Source organism: Phocoena phocoena, chromosome 1 (genome assembly GCF_963924675.1).
Source record: "Phocoena phocoena chromosome 1, mPhoPho1.1, whole genome shotgun sequence".
Lineage (NCBI taxonomy): Eukaryota > Metazoa > Chordata > Mammalia > Artiodactyla > Phocoenidae > Phocoena > Phocoena phocoena.
In genome coordinates this window covers 168637595-168657347 of record NC_089219.1, presented here as the reverse complement: position 1 = coordinate 168657347, position 19753 = coordinate 168637595, and the positions used below count along the sequence as shown (strand labels likewise).

General features: G+C 39.2%; 1 protein-coding gene across 1 annotated transcript in view; it reads right to left on the bottom strand.

The window, feature by feature from the left end:
- The window catches only part of RAB3GAP2 (RAB3 GTPase activating non-catalytic protein subunit 2), an 84340-nt gene that overhangs the window by 9716 nt on the left and 54871 nt on the right, over window positions 1-19753 (bottom strand). The window contains exons 18-27 of the mRNA XM_065885903.1: window positions 17177-17267; window positions 15015-15142; window positions 12393-12606; window positions 11910-12007; window positions 9333-9438; window positions 8548-8708; window positions 7229-7457; window positions 4773-4946; window positions 4566-4672; window positions 2117-2183 (exon numbers count right to left, since the gene is read on the bottom strand). Coding sequence (XP_065741975.1) covers window positions 2117-2183; window positions 4566-4672; window positions 4773-4946; window positions 7229-7457; window positions 8548-8708; window positions 9333-9438; window positions 11910-12007; window positions 12393-12606; window positions 15015-15142; window positions 17177-17267 — 1375 coding nt within the window. The remainder of the gene's footprint in view (window positions 1-2116; window positions 2184-4565; window positions 4673-4772; window positions 4947-7228; window positions 7458-8547; window positions 8709-9332; window positions 9439-11909; window positions 12008-12392; window positions 12607-15014; window positions 15143-17176; window positions 17268-19753) is intronic.

The following is a 19753-nucleotide window of genomic DNA, read 5'->3' as shown; positions in this document are numbered from 1 at the left end:
GAAACAGATTAAAACTACACAGAGATAGCTTTACACAACCAACAGAAAGGCTAAAATTTTTTTATATGACAACACCAAGTGTTGACGAGGATGTGGAAACAACGAGAATGCTCATACACTGCTGGGGGGATAATAAATTGGTAAAACCACTTGGAAAACTACTTGGCAATATCTACCTAAGCTAAGTATGTCTACCGTGTGACCCAGCAATTCCACTGCAGAAACAGTCACAAAAATGTGTAGAAGAGAGGCAAGGACAGCTTTATGCATAACAGCCAAACACTAGAAACAACCCCAATGGAGTTTTCTAATATGTGACCACTAAATAACGTGAAATACAAAAAAGTATTAAAAAGCAAAACAAAATACAAAAAAACTATTTTTAAAAAACCCAACCAAACAAAAAATCTGGGCTTTACATGTCCATATACAATAAACTGTGGCACTGATATTAAATTTCTGTAACAGCTGACAGGCAGTGTAAACATGACATTTCACATGCTGTATTATTACCCACACAGCTGGTTCTGTATCTAGGAGTGAGGTCCTACAGAGGAAGCCAGGAAGCTTACTCAATGCACAAATTGGGTAAAGTTTTTTTTTTTTAATTGAAGTATAGTTGATTTACAATGTTGTGTTAGTTTCAGGTGTACAGCAAAGTGATTCAGATGTATATATTCCTTTTTAGATTCTTTTTCTTTATAGGTTATTACAAAATATTGAGTATAGTTCCCTGTGCTATATAGTAGGTCCTTGTTGGTTATCTATTTTATATGTGGTAGTGTGTATATGTTAATCCTGAACTCCTAATGTATCCCTCCACTGACAAATTGGGTGAAGTTCTAACTTGAAGAAACACAATTTTTTTCAGTAAGGATAGAATATTCTAGAGACAATATTTTCCAAATGAGCCACTTTAAATCGTCTTTTTTCACCTTTGGAAGAACGTAAGAGCTAAGATATGAATATATAAAATAAATTTTAAGTTATTATCATGTAAAATGAGACATTTTAGAATTTCTGCAATTTGACCTCATACCACCTGCAACAAGGTGTTACAGGAGAGGTAATAAGTAGCTTCTCTAGAATGTATCAGAGAGACATAAAGGTGATACCTCCCCTTACCTGGACCCAAACCTAGTCTCACCACTTAGTATTTTATTAACTTCCTATCTTAGTATCTGACTAGTCTAGTACTGAGCTTCTTGATTAATTCATAGGGAATCTCACCTATCTATTAAATGGAACCAGCAATCTGGTGACAATTTTTCTACAATAATTTGTAACATTTTTTTCAAGGAGACATCAGCAGTCCCCGTGGTGCAGCAGCCAATGGAGAATACTCATGTTTATCAAAAGAAGCACAAGGTGGAAGGGATAAATTAGGAATTTGGGATTAGCAGATACAAACTATACTATATATAAAATAGATAAACAACATGGTCCTACTGTATAGCACAGGGTACTATATTCAATATCCTATAATATCCTATAATAAACCATAATGGAAAAGAATATGAAAAAGAACATATATATGTATAACTGAATCACTTTGCTGTATACCAGAAACTAATACAACATTGTAAATCAACTATATTTCAATAAAAACGTTTTTTTTAATTGATGCAGATACTGACACAGACAATTCATTTTGTAAACAAATGAAATAAACTTAGGTTATTGATAAATACAAAAAAAAAATGGAGAAGAAGAAGAAGCACAAAGTAGTTTGTAGGGTACAGTATTATTAGGCTTTGGCTATCTAACTTTTTCATCAGGAATTACAGTCCTGAGCAGACCATTCTTCTTATCTACCTGTGAACTACAGAGGGAATCAATAATTCATGCATAATATTCTCCTTACTTACACCTAGGAATAGTCATCAGTGTGGGAAACTGATTGGTGGGGAGAGAAGGTGATAATTAGTGCCAGCCCCCTCCTCCTTTGGGGACAGCCTTTTTTCAAGCAGTTAAAACAGCCAGTACTTTGCACATAGCAATACACAGTAATGTGTTAGGTGGCAGGACTGTCAAGGAAAATTTTAACAGGGTGTGAATTTAAGAGACTTGGCTCTTTGGAATGAAACAGTTACGTTTTTAACACCTGTTTACTTACCATTCTGAACATGTGCATTAAGAATGTGCTCCAAGTGTTCTATTGACCTAACAAAAAAAAGTGCTTCCTTACATAGAGGGAGCAAAAAGAGAGAAAAAAGATATTATTTAATAGGTGTTTCAAATACAAACGGAGACTTCTTACATAAATTTCCACATAAAGTTACCCAAGAATGTTATACTAAGAACACAGAATTATTAGGGAAGAAGTAATTTTGCATAAGATAATGTTAATGGTCGCTCTTAAATTTACATCATCTATATAATGATTGATTCCTAGGACATCTGATTCAAAATTTACTGTGGTTTGTACATCATAGCAGTATTCTCTCCAATAAATACTTGAATTTCACACAGATATGAAAGCAATAGGTTTACTTTCTTTGCAAATATCATTCATTCTTCAAAAAATGTTTATTGAGCAACTACTATGCACCCGTCTGCTGGAGGCACCAGAGATACTGTCATGAACAGAACAGAACCAAATCCTTGCCCTCCCTGAGGTTATGCTCTAGTGAGGGCGCTAGATAATAAATATGATAAGTAAATTACATAGGTTGTTAGTAATAAGTGCCAAAGAGAAAACATTAAGCAGTGAAGGGAAATAGGAAATAGCAGAGGGGATGTTGGAAATTCAACTATTTTTAATCAAGGTAGTTTACGTATGAAAACGCAAATATGGTATGTAAAACTGATGAAATTATCTGAATGTTTGCTAAATAAATTTGTGGCCTGGGGGACTTCCCTGGTGGCGTAGTGGTTGGGAGTCTGCCTGCCAATGCAGGGGACACGGGTTCGGGCCCTGGTCTAGGAAGATCCCACATGCCGTGGAGCAACTAGGCCCGTGCGCCACAACTACTGAGCCTGCGCTCTAGAGCCCGCAAGCCACAACTGCTGAGCCCTCGTGCCACAACTACTGAAGCCCGTGCACCTGGAGCCCGTGCTCCGCAACAAGAGAAGCCACGACAATGAGGAACCCGTGCACAGCAACGAAGACCTGACACAGCCATAAATAAATTAATTTAAAAAAAATGTGTGGCCTGTACAATATTAAACACATCACCTTTGCTAATATGGTTCAGAAGTTCCCCACAAGTAATTTCGACTGTTTTGAGCCTAATAAAGCTGTGTGTGTAAAATGGTGGAATTGGGATAGGGGCTGTTGAATGGGACAAGGAGATAAATATTTAAAAGGAAAAGAACAAACAAGAAAAATGACCACTAAACAAACATTTTAAACTGACCATTATTTTAAATGTTAGACCTGAATCTGGAATTAATTCATTCAGATTTTAGAAACTACTGTGTCTCTGTTCTGGTCCTAACGTTCTTTTCTCATGCGGGAAAAGTATCCTGTATAGGAGGAGCCTGAATACGTCCACCATTCAGGCAGCAGGGCAGTCAACCGGAGACGGCGATGGGAGGCGTATCAAGAGACCCCCTACCCTAAAATCATCTTTTGGTCAAAGTTTAACTGATCAAAGACGATTACTTTGTTTCAAGCACTTACTTTTAAAATGTCTTCCTTTAATATGAAAGTGATTACATGTTCAAGACAACATTTTTCTCAGGGGAAGGAAAACTATTGTTATCATTAATATATTAGTGTGAATTAGTTCATCAATGAGATTCTTCTTCAAAAGTACAACCTGATATAAGGACAATAAAGGAAAGAATTTTGATTTGAGAAGGTTAATTTACCAGAGTACTGACTAAGGAAGCCTATGTGAACGACTGTGCAGAGAAGAGAAATACGTGTCATGTGTTTTTACATCTTATCTTATCCTGGTGTCAACCCTGAAGGACTGGCACCATCATTAAAAAAGGGTGTGAGCAAAAAACCAGGTTCAGTGACTGGGCCAAACCCAGACACCTGTCTGGAGTCATCAAGTCCAGGCCTCCAGCTCCAGGCCTCGGGCCTCTCCCTGCACCGCTTCCAGACTGAGAATGCCTGCGAGCGAGGGCGGCTGCTGGAGGGGGCAGAGAGCGATGCCCAAGCGGAGAGTCAGGGTGGCATCAGAGTCTTCACTCTGGTTTTTATCATGATGACCACGGTACAATACGAAGAACTGTCTATAGGTAGATGCTATCTCACACAGACAGTCCAAAGGAAATAAAAAATACACTCATCACAGTTTAACCAGGAGTAGGGCAAAACACGCTGGCGTTAGAGAAGCTTAGGCTTGAATCCTGGCCCGACTCAGGCAAGGAACCTGACTCCTCCGAGCCAGTTTTCTCTTCTCTAGAGTGGGGATAATGATGACACCCACACTTCACAGGTTTATGGTGAGGATTTTGAGAGAGGGTGTATGAAAAGGGCCTGGCGCAGCTCCTGGTATGGAGACATTCCAAAGGGGAAGAAGCTAGTGTTTGTAAGGGACTGATGGAAACAGTCCCATGTACGTACAGCATGAGCGCAAAACAGAACCAACACTAAAGTGGTGACGTACCTCCGGATCTTTATTCCACTGAACAACGTACTCCCAGCAGCAATGTGCATGCAGCACGTCCAGCTCGAGGCTACACGGAAACTGCTTGTAGGCCAAGTGCAGCAGGTCTGAAAGTCAGAGGAGAGCGATGTACTGCTCCTGCCTGAAGGAAAGCTCTGCCCGCCTTCTCTATGCCAGATTTCATGTTTCCCCGTGTTTACGTCTTACCTGGGATGGCTCCCAAGTCCATCTCCACCTCTGACACCTCAGATAAACCTCTGTTAATACCTTCTTTGGGTTCATCTGAGTTTTCTGCATCTCTTTCTTTATTAGCCAGTTTTAATACTTCAGGGCTGACATCCTGTTTAAATATCCACTTGGCTACACTGTCTGCAATGCCACCTATAGTTTGGAGACACGAAAGGAAATGAAAATTGGCAGCATTTGCCAAAAGGAGCCCGTACAGCACAGGATCTGAATGTCTCCATGAAGATCTAAGTGCCACGTTGCTTTAAGCCTGAAAGTGACCCCAAAGCTATGAGATTTTTAGGTGTCGCCGCCTACCACTCATGAACAAGTGGGTAGGGCAAGTGGGATACTAGATGAGGGCAAGTGGGATATTGGATCTCTAATGGCATCTTTATACTCTTGTAAAAGGTTAGCTAAATATTAATGCAGATGCATATATGTCTGTATACCACATACCTTCAAAGTCCACAAATTCAAAATGTACTTTATCGGACATAGATGGAGACATGAATACACGTTTCAAACGCTTTCATTTAAATGCAAGTGAAAACAGACTGATTAGCAGGATACTTGTGTCTAGGTTTCTTAGGGCAAAACACTACTGTTAATAGTCAACTGACTTGCCTATATGGAGTATTTGGGGGCAAAATTTAGCCATAGTTAATTAACAACATGATGCGATACCATATTTCCGTCATCAATATAGTTTAGGAAGTTATAAATTATAAAAAACATTCAAGATGAAGAGTCCCATTACCTAAAACAAATAGAATCTTCTGTCATAAACCAAAACATTTCCTCTCAGTCTTTCTTCCTATTTTGATTCAAATATAAACCTTTTGACAAAAAGAACGTGAAATCATAATTATCAGTGGAAATATCAATAAATGAGAGCTTCTAAATCATCTGATAATTCCTGTTCCAGGATCAAGGCCCTGATCCTGTTGCTCGGGTTAACATTAAAATGGCGTTCCTACATTTTCACCAGGTGGTAGCACGGAGTGCAGTGAGTTTACAATTAAAAATGTTCACAAGCCTTCTAATGAATGAAAAAACGAGTTACCTAAATAAAAACTATAAATACCAGTATTTCTAAACCCAGACATGTAGTCACTCTGGTATCAAAAGCCTGACAGAGCAGCTGGTAAGGAGAGGGTGTACGCCACAAGAAACTCAAAATTTAAGATGCCCGTGATCCTGCAAGATAGAAGCCAAGGAAGCCAGTGACTCCGGGACAGTAGAGAGTGGTGCATTGGAAAAGCGGTATGAAGTTCTGGGGAAGTTAGGAGCAAGAAGAGAGAACCTGCAGTCAGTGGATCATGAGAGGTTTCGTGGAGGGAGGCAGCATTTGAGGAGGGCCTTGGCATGTGAGTAAGATTTAGGGCCCACGAGCGGGAGCAGCTCGGCCTCTCAGACCCAGAGATGGGGAATCACAGATGTTCTGTGAGAATTAGAATCTAGCAACAAGCAAGCAGGAGGTGGACATGAGCTGCATTCCAAGGTGAAGGTCCGTGGGGAGCAGGCCTAAGAGTTTACACTTTGTCCCACAGCAATTTCTGAACTTCCTAGTCCCAATTTTAGTCCCTTAAACCAGTAAAAAAATTTTTTTTGTGTGTGGTATGCGGGCCTCTCACTGTTGTGGCCTCTCCCGTTGCGGAGCACAGGCTCCGGACGCACAGGCTCAGTGGCCATGGCTCACGGGCCCAGCCACTCTGCGGCACGTGGGATCTTCCCGTACCGGGGCACAAACCCGTGTCCCCTGCATCGGCAGGTGGACTCTGAACCACTGCGCCACCAGGGAAGCCCACCAGTAAAAATTTTTGACAAGCCAAAAGGACTTTAGTTTATGGGTTATATTTATTGATAATTACGGTATCAGAAATTAAAACTGAGAAAATGTTTAAAAAATTTTATTAATTCATTTTAAAATAAAAATAATAAACCCATTACATGCTAGTATTTTATGAAACTAATTGTATCTGCCAAAGCAAAACAAGATATTTAGTGAGAAGAGTGGCACTACACTTTTGCAAATCTCTGATGTCTAGCTTGGATCTGGACTGCCCAAATCAGCTTTGATATGCTATCCACTGTGATCTGATGTTTTGGTTGAGGTGTATGAGGAAGATCTGGCCTCACATAGACATGAAGTTGGAAAAAAAGAGGAGTGTGACCACTCTTTGAGAACCGCGGCTTATTTTCTAAGGCGAGGGGAAGTAGCTGGTGGTTTCTGAGCAAGGAACTGACAGGATCAGACTTGGAGGAGATTAACTGAGAAGAAGTATGTGGTGGGTTATTTATTTTTTAAATCTGAGTGTATTTCTCCTTCCTTATTCTTTCAGTCATTTCTATAAAAAGCAAACCCCAAAATAGCCCATAACCATAAAAAAAAAAAACGTATATGGATACAGATGCTCAAATAAGCTTCAGGTTACCTTTTCCTCCTTCTAACAGCTTTTTAACAGAAAGCTTCGGGAGCGGCTCAGCCTGCAGCGATGATGCTTTGGAGGTTGAGGCATTCACTTTGCTATGAAGCAGAGTCTGAAGAAGGAGACAGTCCTCCAGCTGTTTCAGCAGAAGTTTCCAGTACTCGGTGTCAAGGGAAAGGGCCTCCCAGGAATCAGTGAGGGCCTCCGAATCAGTACCCGAAACTGTTTGGGAAAACTAACAGAAAATGCACAGGTGATACTCTGGCCAAGATTCTGGATCTACATTAACTTGAACGAGCTTTTAACTTGAAAGCTGATGCGTAGTCAGGATACATCACAAAGCAATACACAGATGGTGTTGCACAAATATGACTACTTGGCTGGATGGAACATGAGGGTCAGGAGTAGCCTGGAGATTTAGGGCAACGATGATAGAGTCGGGGCATTTACGAACAGAACAGCAGTGAGGCCCCCGATTCAGCTAGCACGCACTGCAAAGGTTTCAGGGCCATCCCTACGAGAGCCGCAGCTTTTTCTGTCAGCACCAGGATACTGACAGTTCCTCAGAATGTACTCGCCAACATAAAAAATGTGTCTCAAATTTCTCTCTCTCCATTAGTATAAACATCTTAAGCCAGTCATATTAAAGTTAGCCCATAAACTACTGAGACTGACAATGTTGAGTGAACCTCTACGGACCTATTTAAGTATCTCATCTAATTTAATGCAACATCCCCCTAGAAAAAATTATTTGATTTACCATGAGATATAAGGGATGTTAATTAAGTCTTTTTCTTTTCTTAAATAAATTTCAGTTTTCAAGAGATGGGGAAAAGCCACAGAGCAGAAGGTCAACAGGAAACTTCCATTTGAGTCATTTAACACTCTATGCCAAAACCACCTTTGTTTATAAAAGGGGGGCATAAATACAATTGTAGGACTTCAGGGCCGCAAGAAATCTGAGAAATGATGCCGTCTAACCCTGATCCTTCTGGACGAGGAAACTGAACCAGGACCCGCCTTCTAAAGGCACTCACCACAGATCACCAGCTGACGGCGGAGACCAGATCTCTGCCTTCCGAATCCAGTGCTTTTCCCGTTACACCACGTGGAGACTAAGTTCAAGTATGCATGTCATCGGAATAAACAAACTAAGGACAGCACCCTTCACCCCCCAGAGAGACGGAAAAGGTCCTGCTGGACACACATGTCAAATCCTAGATGTCGCACAACACTGAAGACGATGCAGCCCAGAAGGGGAAGGCGGCCCGGGAGCCAGCTGGAGAGGTGCCCCCCACCTACAGAGCAGCCCTCTGCCCACTCACTTTCTTCTCGGTCAAGCTGTTGGATATGTGGGCGGCGACAGCGTGCCCGACGTGCGCGGAGAGCAGAGCAGCTCCGTTGTGCTCAGACTGAATACAGGCCGTGCGCATCTGCTGCCACCAAGGGGACACTGACTGAGAATCCCAGGTCTCTTCAATGGCCACTACAGGCAAAAGGGGAAAGTTAAAAAAAAGAAACTCTTAGCGGGGAGACTTTTTTTTTTTTTCTTGGTCCAAACTTTGACATTAAACATAATGTTAAAACTGAATTCCCCACTGATGCATCGATATATTTCTCAATGAATTGGAAAATAAATCTACAATTTATTTTATTCAGAACACTTACAGTCTATTTATGCTGTTAGGCATCTTGCTTCTGAATCAACCGTAAAGCTCCGTTTGGAATATTTTCATCATTGCTGAAAACTACTCTTGAATGTTTAATATAACAGACTATTGTTCTCATCATGCCAAAACAATAAGAGAAATATTACCTCCACAGAAGACCATTGGATTCACCTCACTGAGTGGAGAAAACACACTGTTCACACCATTTTTGATGATGATGCAAAATATAATTTTCATAAAGCACACTTTGAACGCACTAAGAGCTTTCTGTGACTACACAGAAGAGTCTCTCTAGTGAAATGTTTGGTACCCTCTGGCCTCCTTCTGTTAAGAGGAAGTATCCTCCCTCCCGTTTCTGCAGAACTTCAACACTGCACACGGTTTCCGGGAGTGGGGCCCACGCTCCCGAAGAGCCGAACCTCGGCGCCCGCGACGCTCACCTTTCATCTTGCTCAGGAGGCACAGCATCGTATGGAGACAGCACACAGACTGCGGTTTGTCCAAAATGTCTTTTTCCTTAGAAAGCCAAACACTCAGGAGCAGAGACTGAAATCAGATTTTAAATCTTTTTCAGTCTAAAAAAATATTTACCATAAACAAAATCTTGTACTTTTCTAGAGAGCACACATGTACACATGAGCGATCCGGTCTCTCTACTTTTCTAGAGAGCACACATGTACACGTGAGCGATCCAGTCTCTCTGGTTGAGAGGGAAGTGCTTGCTTGTTACATGGTGTAGCGTGAGGGGTGGAACGGGCAGCTTGTCTAACTTAAGAGATTATCATTTGTTGGGGATCTACATCCCATTTCCACCACTTCTTTAGGCCTCCTGGGACAGACGCCATACTGGTTTTATTTTTGCATTTCCCTAATGGCTAATGGTGTTCAACATCTTTCAGGTGATTGATTATTTGCCATTTGTATGTATATGTTTTGGTCATGTGCCTGTTCAAATCCTTTGCTCAGTTTTAAACGGTACTGTTGTCTTATTACTGAGTTGTACAAATTCTTTGTACGATGTGGACACAATTCATTTATCAGACCTGTTTTGAAAAAGAGTCTTGCCATTTCAGTTTCTTAACAGTCTTTTAAAAAACAGAAGTTCTGAATTTTCATGAAGCACAGTTTATCAATATTTTTCTTTTACAGTTCATGCTTTTTGTACCCTACGAAACCTTTGCCTAAACCAAGCTTTCTCTGGTGTTTTCTTCTATAAGTTTTGTTAGTGTTACCTCATATTTATGTTCCATTTTTTTTTTTTTTTTTTCGGTACCTGGGCCTCTCACTGTTGTGGTCTCTCCCATTGCGGAGCACAGGCTCCGGACGCGCAGGCTCAGCAGCCATGGCTCACGGGCCCAGCCGCTCCGCGGCATGTGGGATCTTCCCAGACCGGGGCACGAACCCGTGTCCCCTGCATCGGCAGGCGGACTCTCAACCACTGCGCCACCAGGGAAGCCCTTATGTTCCATTTTGACTTAAATTTTATATATGGCTTGAGGTAAAGGTGTGAGGTTTGTTTTTTCCAGGTGTTTCTCTAACCCCGATTTAATGTAGACAACAAATTTAAATGAAATTGATTAAACACAATGGAAAATAAGTAGTATTCTGTGTTCCTCTATTTAAGCATCACAATTTTGAGTGATAGGTAATACTTGTCTCCTTTCTTTTTAACTTTTTATTTTGAAGTAATTATAGATTCACTGGTGGCACAAAGGAATGCACACGGAGGTCCCGTGCGCCCTTCCCACAGTCTCCCCTAATGTTCACATCCTACACAACGCCAAGAAACTGCCATTTGTAAAATCCATAAAGCTGACACACGTTTCACCGGTAATACAGGCACTCGTTTTGCATCATGCAATTTTATCACGTGTAGCACCGCATACATGACCATCACCACGATCAAGACACTCGACTCTACCAATGGCACAAGACTCCCTCCTATTAACTCTTTATAGCCACATCCGTCTCCTCCCCTACACTCATCCCTAACCCTTGGCAACCACTAATCTGTCCTCTCTCTCTACAACTGTGTTATTTTATAAAGAAAATAAAATCACGTAGTATGTATCTTTTTAAGATTGGCTTTTTTCTATCTGCATATTTTCCTTGTTTATTCAAGCTATTGCTTGTAGCAAGAGTTCATTCCTTCTTGTTGCTGAGGAGTGTTCCACGGTAAGGATGTGTCACCGTTTGTTTATCCATTCACCCACTGAAGGGCACTGAGTAGTTTTCAGTGTTTGGCTAGTATGAATAAAGCAGCTATGGACCTCCACGCGCAACCATGTGTATCTTTAACTGCTTTCCTTCCTGACATATACACTGCAGAGTGAGGTAGAACAGAATCCCTTTTTAAAGGGCTTGCATGTTCAATTAAAACAATACGTTAACACAGTCAACAAGTTCATAGAGGTGGAATGCCCAAATCCTGGCCAAAATTTAAGATGTGTGTGTGGGGCTGTGACAGAGTATGTGTATGTGTACATGTGAGAGGTGGTAGAGGGCAGGGCGGTGATGGTGGGCTAACTCCCCTGCCCTTTTCAGAAAGGGTGAAAATTTAGTGTTGTAGTTTTTCCATTGGACGATTCCTTTATTTGCATTTGTTATAGCACAGACATTAATTCCTAATATATATTCAGAGTCTGGGAGTGTTTGATAATTCTATAATGCTTTAAGGGAACTTCATTTTGTTCTCCAGAAAAGATCTTTTTAGTTCTAATATGAACGTTTTTGCTGAAGATCACAGTCCATTGTAAATGCGTGCATACGTGACAGATTCTACATTTATTCTAGGCCCACCCCGGAATATGCTGGTTATAACTTACAGAGAATGAGAAAAGTAAGGTAATATTATTCAATTAAATACGGTGATTATAAATATCCTTGATCATTTTTAGAAAGTTTTCATGTATGTTCTATGATATGCTTTAGACCATGGTTAAAAAAAAAAAAAGAGAGAGACTGACACGTCTGGGTGACAGTAGCAAGGAAGAGCATCCAGAAAGAAGAAACCTTACCAACAACAGCTGGGGGCTAAGTCCAGCTGACTCCAGAGCGTGACACATATCCTCAGTGGAGCTTTCTCCACATAAGCACTTCCAAAAGAAGAAACTGCCTGGTAAAACAAAATCAAGACACGTCAATCAGTGACCACTTACCATCTGGACTCACAATCTTCCTGAATTGCAACCTAGATCCCCAGAGGAGCAAAACAACAGGAAAGAAGAGAAATCAGTGGTTTAACTGGCTTAAGTGATTAAAGCAGAAGGCAAATCATTACATGTCTGACACTGTCTCCTGAGCGTACTTACTAATTCAGAACAACTTTTATGACATAGTGCCTACCTGTCCAGAGGATCTTCTGTTGACTGTAAAACACACATTAAATTCTTTGGTTAATTAATTTCAAAACAAACTCAATCTCTGAGATGCTATAAGCTCCTCCCAGGCTTTCATCTAGAATAGGGAGGATTCAAAGAGCAATTTCTCATTCTACCTACCTAAAGCCACACGGTCCTCTTCACTTATCTTCTTTAAGTTGATCACATCTTTCTCGTAGTCTAAATATTCCAGAAATGTTTTCACAGGCAACACACCATCCTTATCATCAGAAAATCGGACAGCAGTCCTGCTGTTCTCTTGTTTATACTTCTCTAACAACGCCTGGAGCTTAAGAAGTTCTTTTTCATCAAGCCTTAGTAACACAGCCAAGTCCTTAAATATAGGGGAGAAAAAAAAAAGTTCTGAATAGACCATGTCTCTTTCTATGACTCTTCCGTAAGTGTCAACACTACCATCTGAAATGAAATGCAAGACTAAGCAAAAGATGATGACTTTTGAATTAATGTCATAGCTATGATGTGCTCTGCTTAAAACTTTACTCTCAATTCATAAGTAGGAGGTTATTTAAATAAACTAATCTTGAAATACTACATATTACTGAAAGTACCACTTTTAGAAAGTTTCTTGAGATTATACTCTTCTAAAATGTCTAAATTTTAATAAACATGGATTATTGCTTAATCAGAAAAGAAATTTAAGTTTTTCCCCCCAAACCATTGGGGAGTTCGGGGTTTTTCAGCATGAGCCACCTGTTCTCCTGGCTCGGCCCTGCAATGAACCTTTCTCTGCTGAAAAAAAAAATATTAAAAGGGTGTCAACTGCCAACTCTTGTGATGCCGAGGAAACTAAAGAACTATTTGAAATTTAATGCTTGTTTATTAAGCAGCATAAACATTATAAAATAAAAGCAGTGGAAAACAGTCTTCACTGTATTTACATATAAATCCTCTATGTGGCTCTTGGGGCTGCAGAGATACAACCTGCCAGCCTTTCAAACTGTTTTTACATACCTTATGTGCAGAAACATCTCTTGATCTACTATTATTCTTCTAAACTAGGGACAAGTGTACACATACACACACAGACACACACACACACACATTCGCCATAGCAAGCAAAACTTTCTTCCCCTCATGCTACATGATTAAAGCTGCATTTTTAAACAAGAGCAGTTTTGTTATTTATTTACTTATGGATGTTGTTTTAAGAACAAGCAGTAAACTGCAAAATGCTATGGAATACACACAGGTGGTTCAATGCTATACCAAACTTATATGAACTATGTCCTACAGACAGCAAAAATGAATTAGTTTAGATTTGAATTTTAGTTTTGTATGTACAAAATTAGCCATTCAGCCTAGAAGTTGACTGCATGCTTTTTTAAGGATCCAAATAAGTCTACAGCAAAATACGGTTTTAATTCTTTAAAAGCATTTTAAAGATAAAAAAATAATAAAAAAGAACAATCTGTCAACTGATTTTTAAACGTTTATAATTCTTTTGCACACTCTTTTGGGGCTATCAAGTGGAAATGAATTCTACAAGGGATTATTAATGCCATATATTTAAGTTTCTTTTGCAGGGTTCAAGAGAGATAGTTTTGATTTGATTAAAAAAAATTTAGGCATTGAAGAATCTATGAAATGTCCAGGCAATCCTATAGACATAACTTAATCAACTTGAACTTTTCTGTTGCTTGAAATGATTTTTCTCTATTGGTGAAATAGATAGCAAAACAAAAGCTCCTGAAAAATGGCTTTGTCATTTATAATGGCGCTCACAGAATATTACTGTGAGGATTGTTAAAATGCTTTATAAAATCCATCTAGAACCCCAAAGATAAAAAAAGATGTTAGGACTTGTAGGTTATTTCCAATACAAAGGGAAAACCTTCTCTCATTTTTCTGTCTAAAAATTTTTATTCGTGTACGTGGATTTACAATAAAAGGCATCCACTTTAAAACTCAATTAACTTTCAGATACACCAGATGAGTTTTATAAAAGCATTACCAGTGACTTGAAAAATCACTAAAATCACCTTAATAATTTTCCTTTAGACAAATAAAAGACATGAGGCCCTGATGCCAGGCAACCTGCCCAAGGTCACATAGTAGTCGAGGGAAGAGAGGACAATATTTCTCTCTATTCTCTATCAGGAGAAATGCGATTTCTCTAGATGGAAAGTAAGAATTGTGTATACTCTCCTCAGAAATGAGCAACACTGCACTGTAACAGAGATGACAAGGTGCTATCAGTTTTTTACGTTTCATAGAATAAAAACACAGAACATTTTTTACAATTACTTTAAACACTCTGACGTACGATAAAATATTTTTTTAAATGTATTTCATTACATAGGAAACAACAGAGTAGTATGAGCTTGCTAACAACACAGAAAAGCTGGTCTCTTCTGTTTGGCAGAATCTTTTTTTTTCTTTAAAAGAAATTAAAATTTTGCTACTTCAGTAAACTGCATATATTTCAATTGGCAAACCCTGTCCAGAAGAAGTTGTATTGTAAGAAGTAACCTTAAAAAATAAGGAAAACCGAATGCTTCTAGGTATTAAAAATGGATTAACAATAAGTTCAATATTCTAGCCTAAATAATATAAATTTAGCACCAAGGCACGGAAAGCCAGCAGAAGGCCTTATAAAGAAAATACTGTTTTTTTACACCTAAAAAACCCAAAACCTTAATATTCTACTTCTTTACTACCAATTAAAAAAATAGAAAATCATCAAAGAGATTATTTTGTATAATGAATAATGGGATTACTCACATTATCAGAGAATGGCGTGTCTGAATGAAAATCAATGGAATTTAATTGACTGACAGACTCATAAAGATGGAGTAATTTCAATTTATTGGCACAAAACTGTAGCAATCCTTCATCAACACACTCAAGCTCTATAAGGTAGAAGGAAAAAATAAAGAGATATATTTAACAGACTGATAAAAAAGGCCTTTCTTTCATTAAATCTCTTAATATTACATAATTCTTTGATGTTCTGTTTTATTAAATATTGGGATGCTTAAGCTATAATGGATTAAGAAGGCAAAAATAATTTTTCCCATCATGGCAAAATGTCTAAATTTTTTAATGAAATAAGGTGCTCTAATAGAAGAGGACGTTAAAAAAAAAAAAAGAAAGACAGAAGAAATATTTTAGTCTAGTACTCAAATTTAAATAAATGATTTGGAAACAGGTTTGAAAATGTTCTCCCTCACCCTGTCAATCATATGTTGTCTATTATGCTCACACCCTGAGGAAGGACAAATAGAAAGTTGCCTGCCTCTTCTTATTATCATGGTCAAAGATATTATAATTCGACCAGAAAATGTGGATTGTGACAGAGGTATCCTCAAGAAAGGCTGGCAAAAAGTAGAATTCCACTTAATATCCTCCATCAATCAGGTTTTTTTTCAAGCTTAGTGATGGAAAAATACTCTCTGTATAATACATATGATAATTTAAATATTTATTTCTAATACAAATGAATACTTATTCTCTAAAAAGGCAGACACTGAAAACTCCCAAGAACTCTGATATGGGATATAGTAACATGGAAGACTGTCCAAGTTCTTACAGCCATAATAAAACTTAGCATACTAAACACTTGACATTTTTAGGAGTCTCATTTATGGGTAGAACTTGGAACTAGTGATGTTACAGAACTCTTGACAATGGTGTATGGTTTACTCCCAGCCTAGTGCAAGGTAATTTTTAACTTAATAAATTTTGATATTTTTTAAGGCCTTAGGATGGGATAGGGGGACTTTATCAGTGCACTCTACTTTTTGAAAGAGGTATTTCTAACAAGCTGTATGCATTACAGAAGTTCACTATTTACCAAGAGTCAGCTTTACATATGTGTTGGAAAAAAAAAAAATTCTCAAAATTAGGATGCTTAAAGTCCTGAAACAGCATGTTACGACTTATCTATTAAGCGACTCTAAGTTGGCTTAAATGTAATTAAATACACAGCTGGTTTCATATTTACACAACAAGCAAAAAGTCATGACTAGAAGAAGTCACTGCATCACACACTACATTTTTAAATGATGTTAGGAATTCAGAATAAATTAAATTTTTCTAGCTCGGCTGGACAGAATGTGGAGTTACAAACCCACAGTTACAGATGTAATTCTTTTCCAGACAAATACATTCTGAACAGTAAAAAACAACCAGAAAACTCAGAACCGGTCATGTAATCATAGTCTGTGATTTTGGAAGCCCTAGCACAGTTCATGAGGGACATGGATGAAAGACTGTGGATTCCATACACTAACAAAACATAAATCAAAGCCTAGAATTTTTAAAAATCATTATCATAGTCAAAACAACATTACTTAAAGTTAAATAAGACATAATGGCAGCAAGAGAACCTGGCTGTTTTTTGCTTACCACCAGTCATCTCGTCCCCCTCCTGCAAATGGCTTTCACAACGCTCTACAGCTATTACCACAATAATCACTTCCCATCATTCTATACTGATATCTTTCCTCCCAGTAGATGGAGTCAAACGAAAAAACTATTTACAGTAAGAAACAGAGGCAACATATTCAGAGAAAGCTCAGAGGAAGATCAACAGCATACAGGGAATTAAAACAGCAACAGGAATTAAAAAGTCCCAATACTAAAGGTATGAAATAAGTTTCCTTCTTTCTTATATATTATTTCCACATTAAAGTAACATGATGGGGAATTCCCTGGCAGTCCAGGGGTTAGGACTCTGCGTTTTCACTGCTGAGGGCTCAGGTTCGATCCCTGGTCAGGGAACTAAGATCCCACAAGCCGTTCGGCCTGGCCGGAAACTTAAAAATTAATTAATTAAAAAATACAGTAACATGATGGCATCATAAGCAGTTAATACTTTCTATCGTCAGAGTTATAAAATTTGAGATGAGACCATCACCTGCAGTCAGTACAAATCCTATTACCTTGATTCTGTAAAGTGTCCATTAACGTCTGAGTGATGTTTCTAAGGCAGGAAAATGGTAAACGTATGCTTGCCAAAATGCTTTCCAATGCCTAGAAGAAAGATATGGAGCAATTCTCATAATTAGAAGGCAATGATTTTGTTCTTTAAATTTTACACTTATGCCTGTACTTTCACTACCCCAAGTTTCAAAGGGAAGCTCCATTTTTAAGATGTTTTATTATACTTACCTGAGAGTTAAAGTTGCATCATAAGTACTATGTAATCAACTTCATGTCATGCCAAACATGGTACAATGACAGAAAGTCCAGACTGAGAATGAAACAACTTAGAAGGCAACTGATGTTCAACAGAATGGCCAAGACAAAACAGAAACACAGATAAAGGTATTCACCAGTAAGAGTCTGAATAAGTCCATACTCTATAGGTATAAATGAAAAGCAGACACTGTCATTGTCATGTCAATAATAAAAGCAGACAATAACTTAATTACTGCTATATTACTGCACTTGAGCATGGCTGGCTGAATCCACAGGCCATGCTAGATATGTATGTGTATATATATATATACACACACACACTCCCCACCTACCCGCTTCCTACCCACTAGTAGATATTTAAGAGTGGTTATCATCAGTTCCAAAATCCCTCTTCATGCCTAAAGAAGCAACAATCAGAATCACACATGGGTCAGACACAGCACCTGAAGTTCCTACTTATCTGTTCATATCAGCACGTTAAATTGGATTTTGACTGATGAGATTAGATAGTCTAAAAGGTAAGGCTAAGAATGTGGCATGAGACAAATATCAGATTGTAACACAACAACTCTGTGTGTCTGTGGAGGAGAAATGGGCGGCTCAAGAGGTTGGTCCGGCCTATGATGAGGCAACTGGGTGGAGGATATAAAGAAAGTGACCAAAAGAGGCGAATACCCTGGAAAATGTCATCTGCCTCTGTTCTGTCTACTATCACACAAGCTAGCAGCTGGCTCACTGTCCTATTATTCAGTCTTCCAAAGTCTAAACTCGTTTCCTTTCCCCTTTAACTGTTGTAAAACAATACACAACTTGCACTGTTAGGTTGTCTAGTATTTTTAATAAAATTCATAGCTTCATACAAAACTCAGTAGCAGAGTAAAACAAAAAAAAATCAAGAAGACAGTTTGCACTATGCTGAAGTTTCCCAATTTCGTTGTTCCACGATGTAAGATAAGAAAGATGGTATCAAAATGGAACTGTGTGGGTTATGAGCTTCCTTTCCACGACCGATGCCCTAAACTGCCTCTCCACATGCCCACCTTCTCACAAGAGTCCCTTTAATAACGGAGGCTGCCCTGAGGAAGATGAGTGCCCATGAGTGCTGTCAGTGGAATGGAAAACTCAATTAAAAGTCAGAGACTTGCCTGTTGTACAATAAGACGATAAACAGCGTTTTTAAAAAATGACTGCCGAAGTGAGAGAGTGGCATGGACATATATACACTACCAAATGTAAAATAGATAGCTAGTGGGAAGCAGCTGCATAGCTCGGGGAGATCAGCTCGGTGCTTTGTGACCACCTAGAGGGGTGGGATAGGGAGGCTGGGAGGGAGACGCAAGAGGGAGGGGATATGGGGATATATGTATATGTAGAGCTGATTCACTTTGTTATACAGCAGAAACTAACACACCATTGTAAAGCAATTATACTCCAATAAAGATGTTAAAAAAAAAAAAGACTGTCACAGTAGAATAAGAGGGATAGAGAGAAATTAGCATTCACTAACTCATCCCACTACTTTAGATGCTGTGCATTATGAAAATGACGTACTTGGTAAGGTCCCTGTTTGAAGGAGCTTAAAAGAGGTAAAGAGGAAATAGTTGGGGAGCTTGACTAATATACACGAAAGAATTAGAAAACAAGCATAGTCGGCCCTCTGTATCCATAGGTTCCGCATCTGCAGATTCAACCAACCATGGATTGAAAATATTTGGAAAGAAAAAATTCCACAAAGTTCCAAAAAGCAAAACTTGAATTTGCCACACACTTGCAACTATTTACATTGCACTTATATTGTATTTACAACTGTTTACATAGCACTTACCTTGTGTTAGGTATTACAGGTAATCTAGAGAGGATTTAAAGTATACAAGAGAATGTACCTAGGTTATATGCAAATATTACACCATTTTATATAAGGGACTTGAGCATCCTGAGATGTAGGTATCACAGGGGTCCTGAAATCAATGCCCCCGAGGATACTGAGGGACGATTATAGTCATTAGCTCTCTGCTTCTGATTAAAAGTAGAGTTCAGGGCTTCCCTGGTGGCGCAGTGGTTGAGAATCTGCCTGCTAATGCAGGGGACACGGGTTCGAGCCCTGGCCTGGGAGGATCCCACATGCCACAGAGCAACTAGGCCCGTGAGCCACAACTACTGAGCCTGCGCGCCTGGAGCTTGTGCTCCTCAACAAGAGAGGCCGTGACACTGAGAGGCCTGCGCACCGCGATGAAGAGTGGCCCCCGGTTGCCACAACTGGAGAAAGCCCTCGCACAGAAACGAAGACCCAACACAGCAAAAATAAATAAATTAAGAAC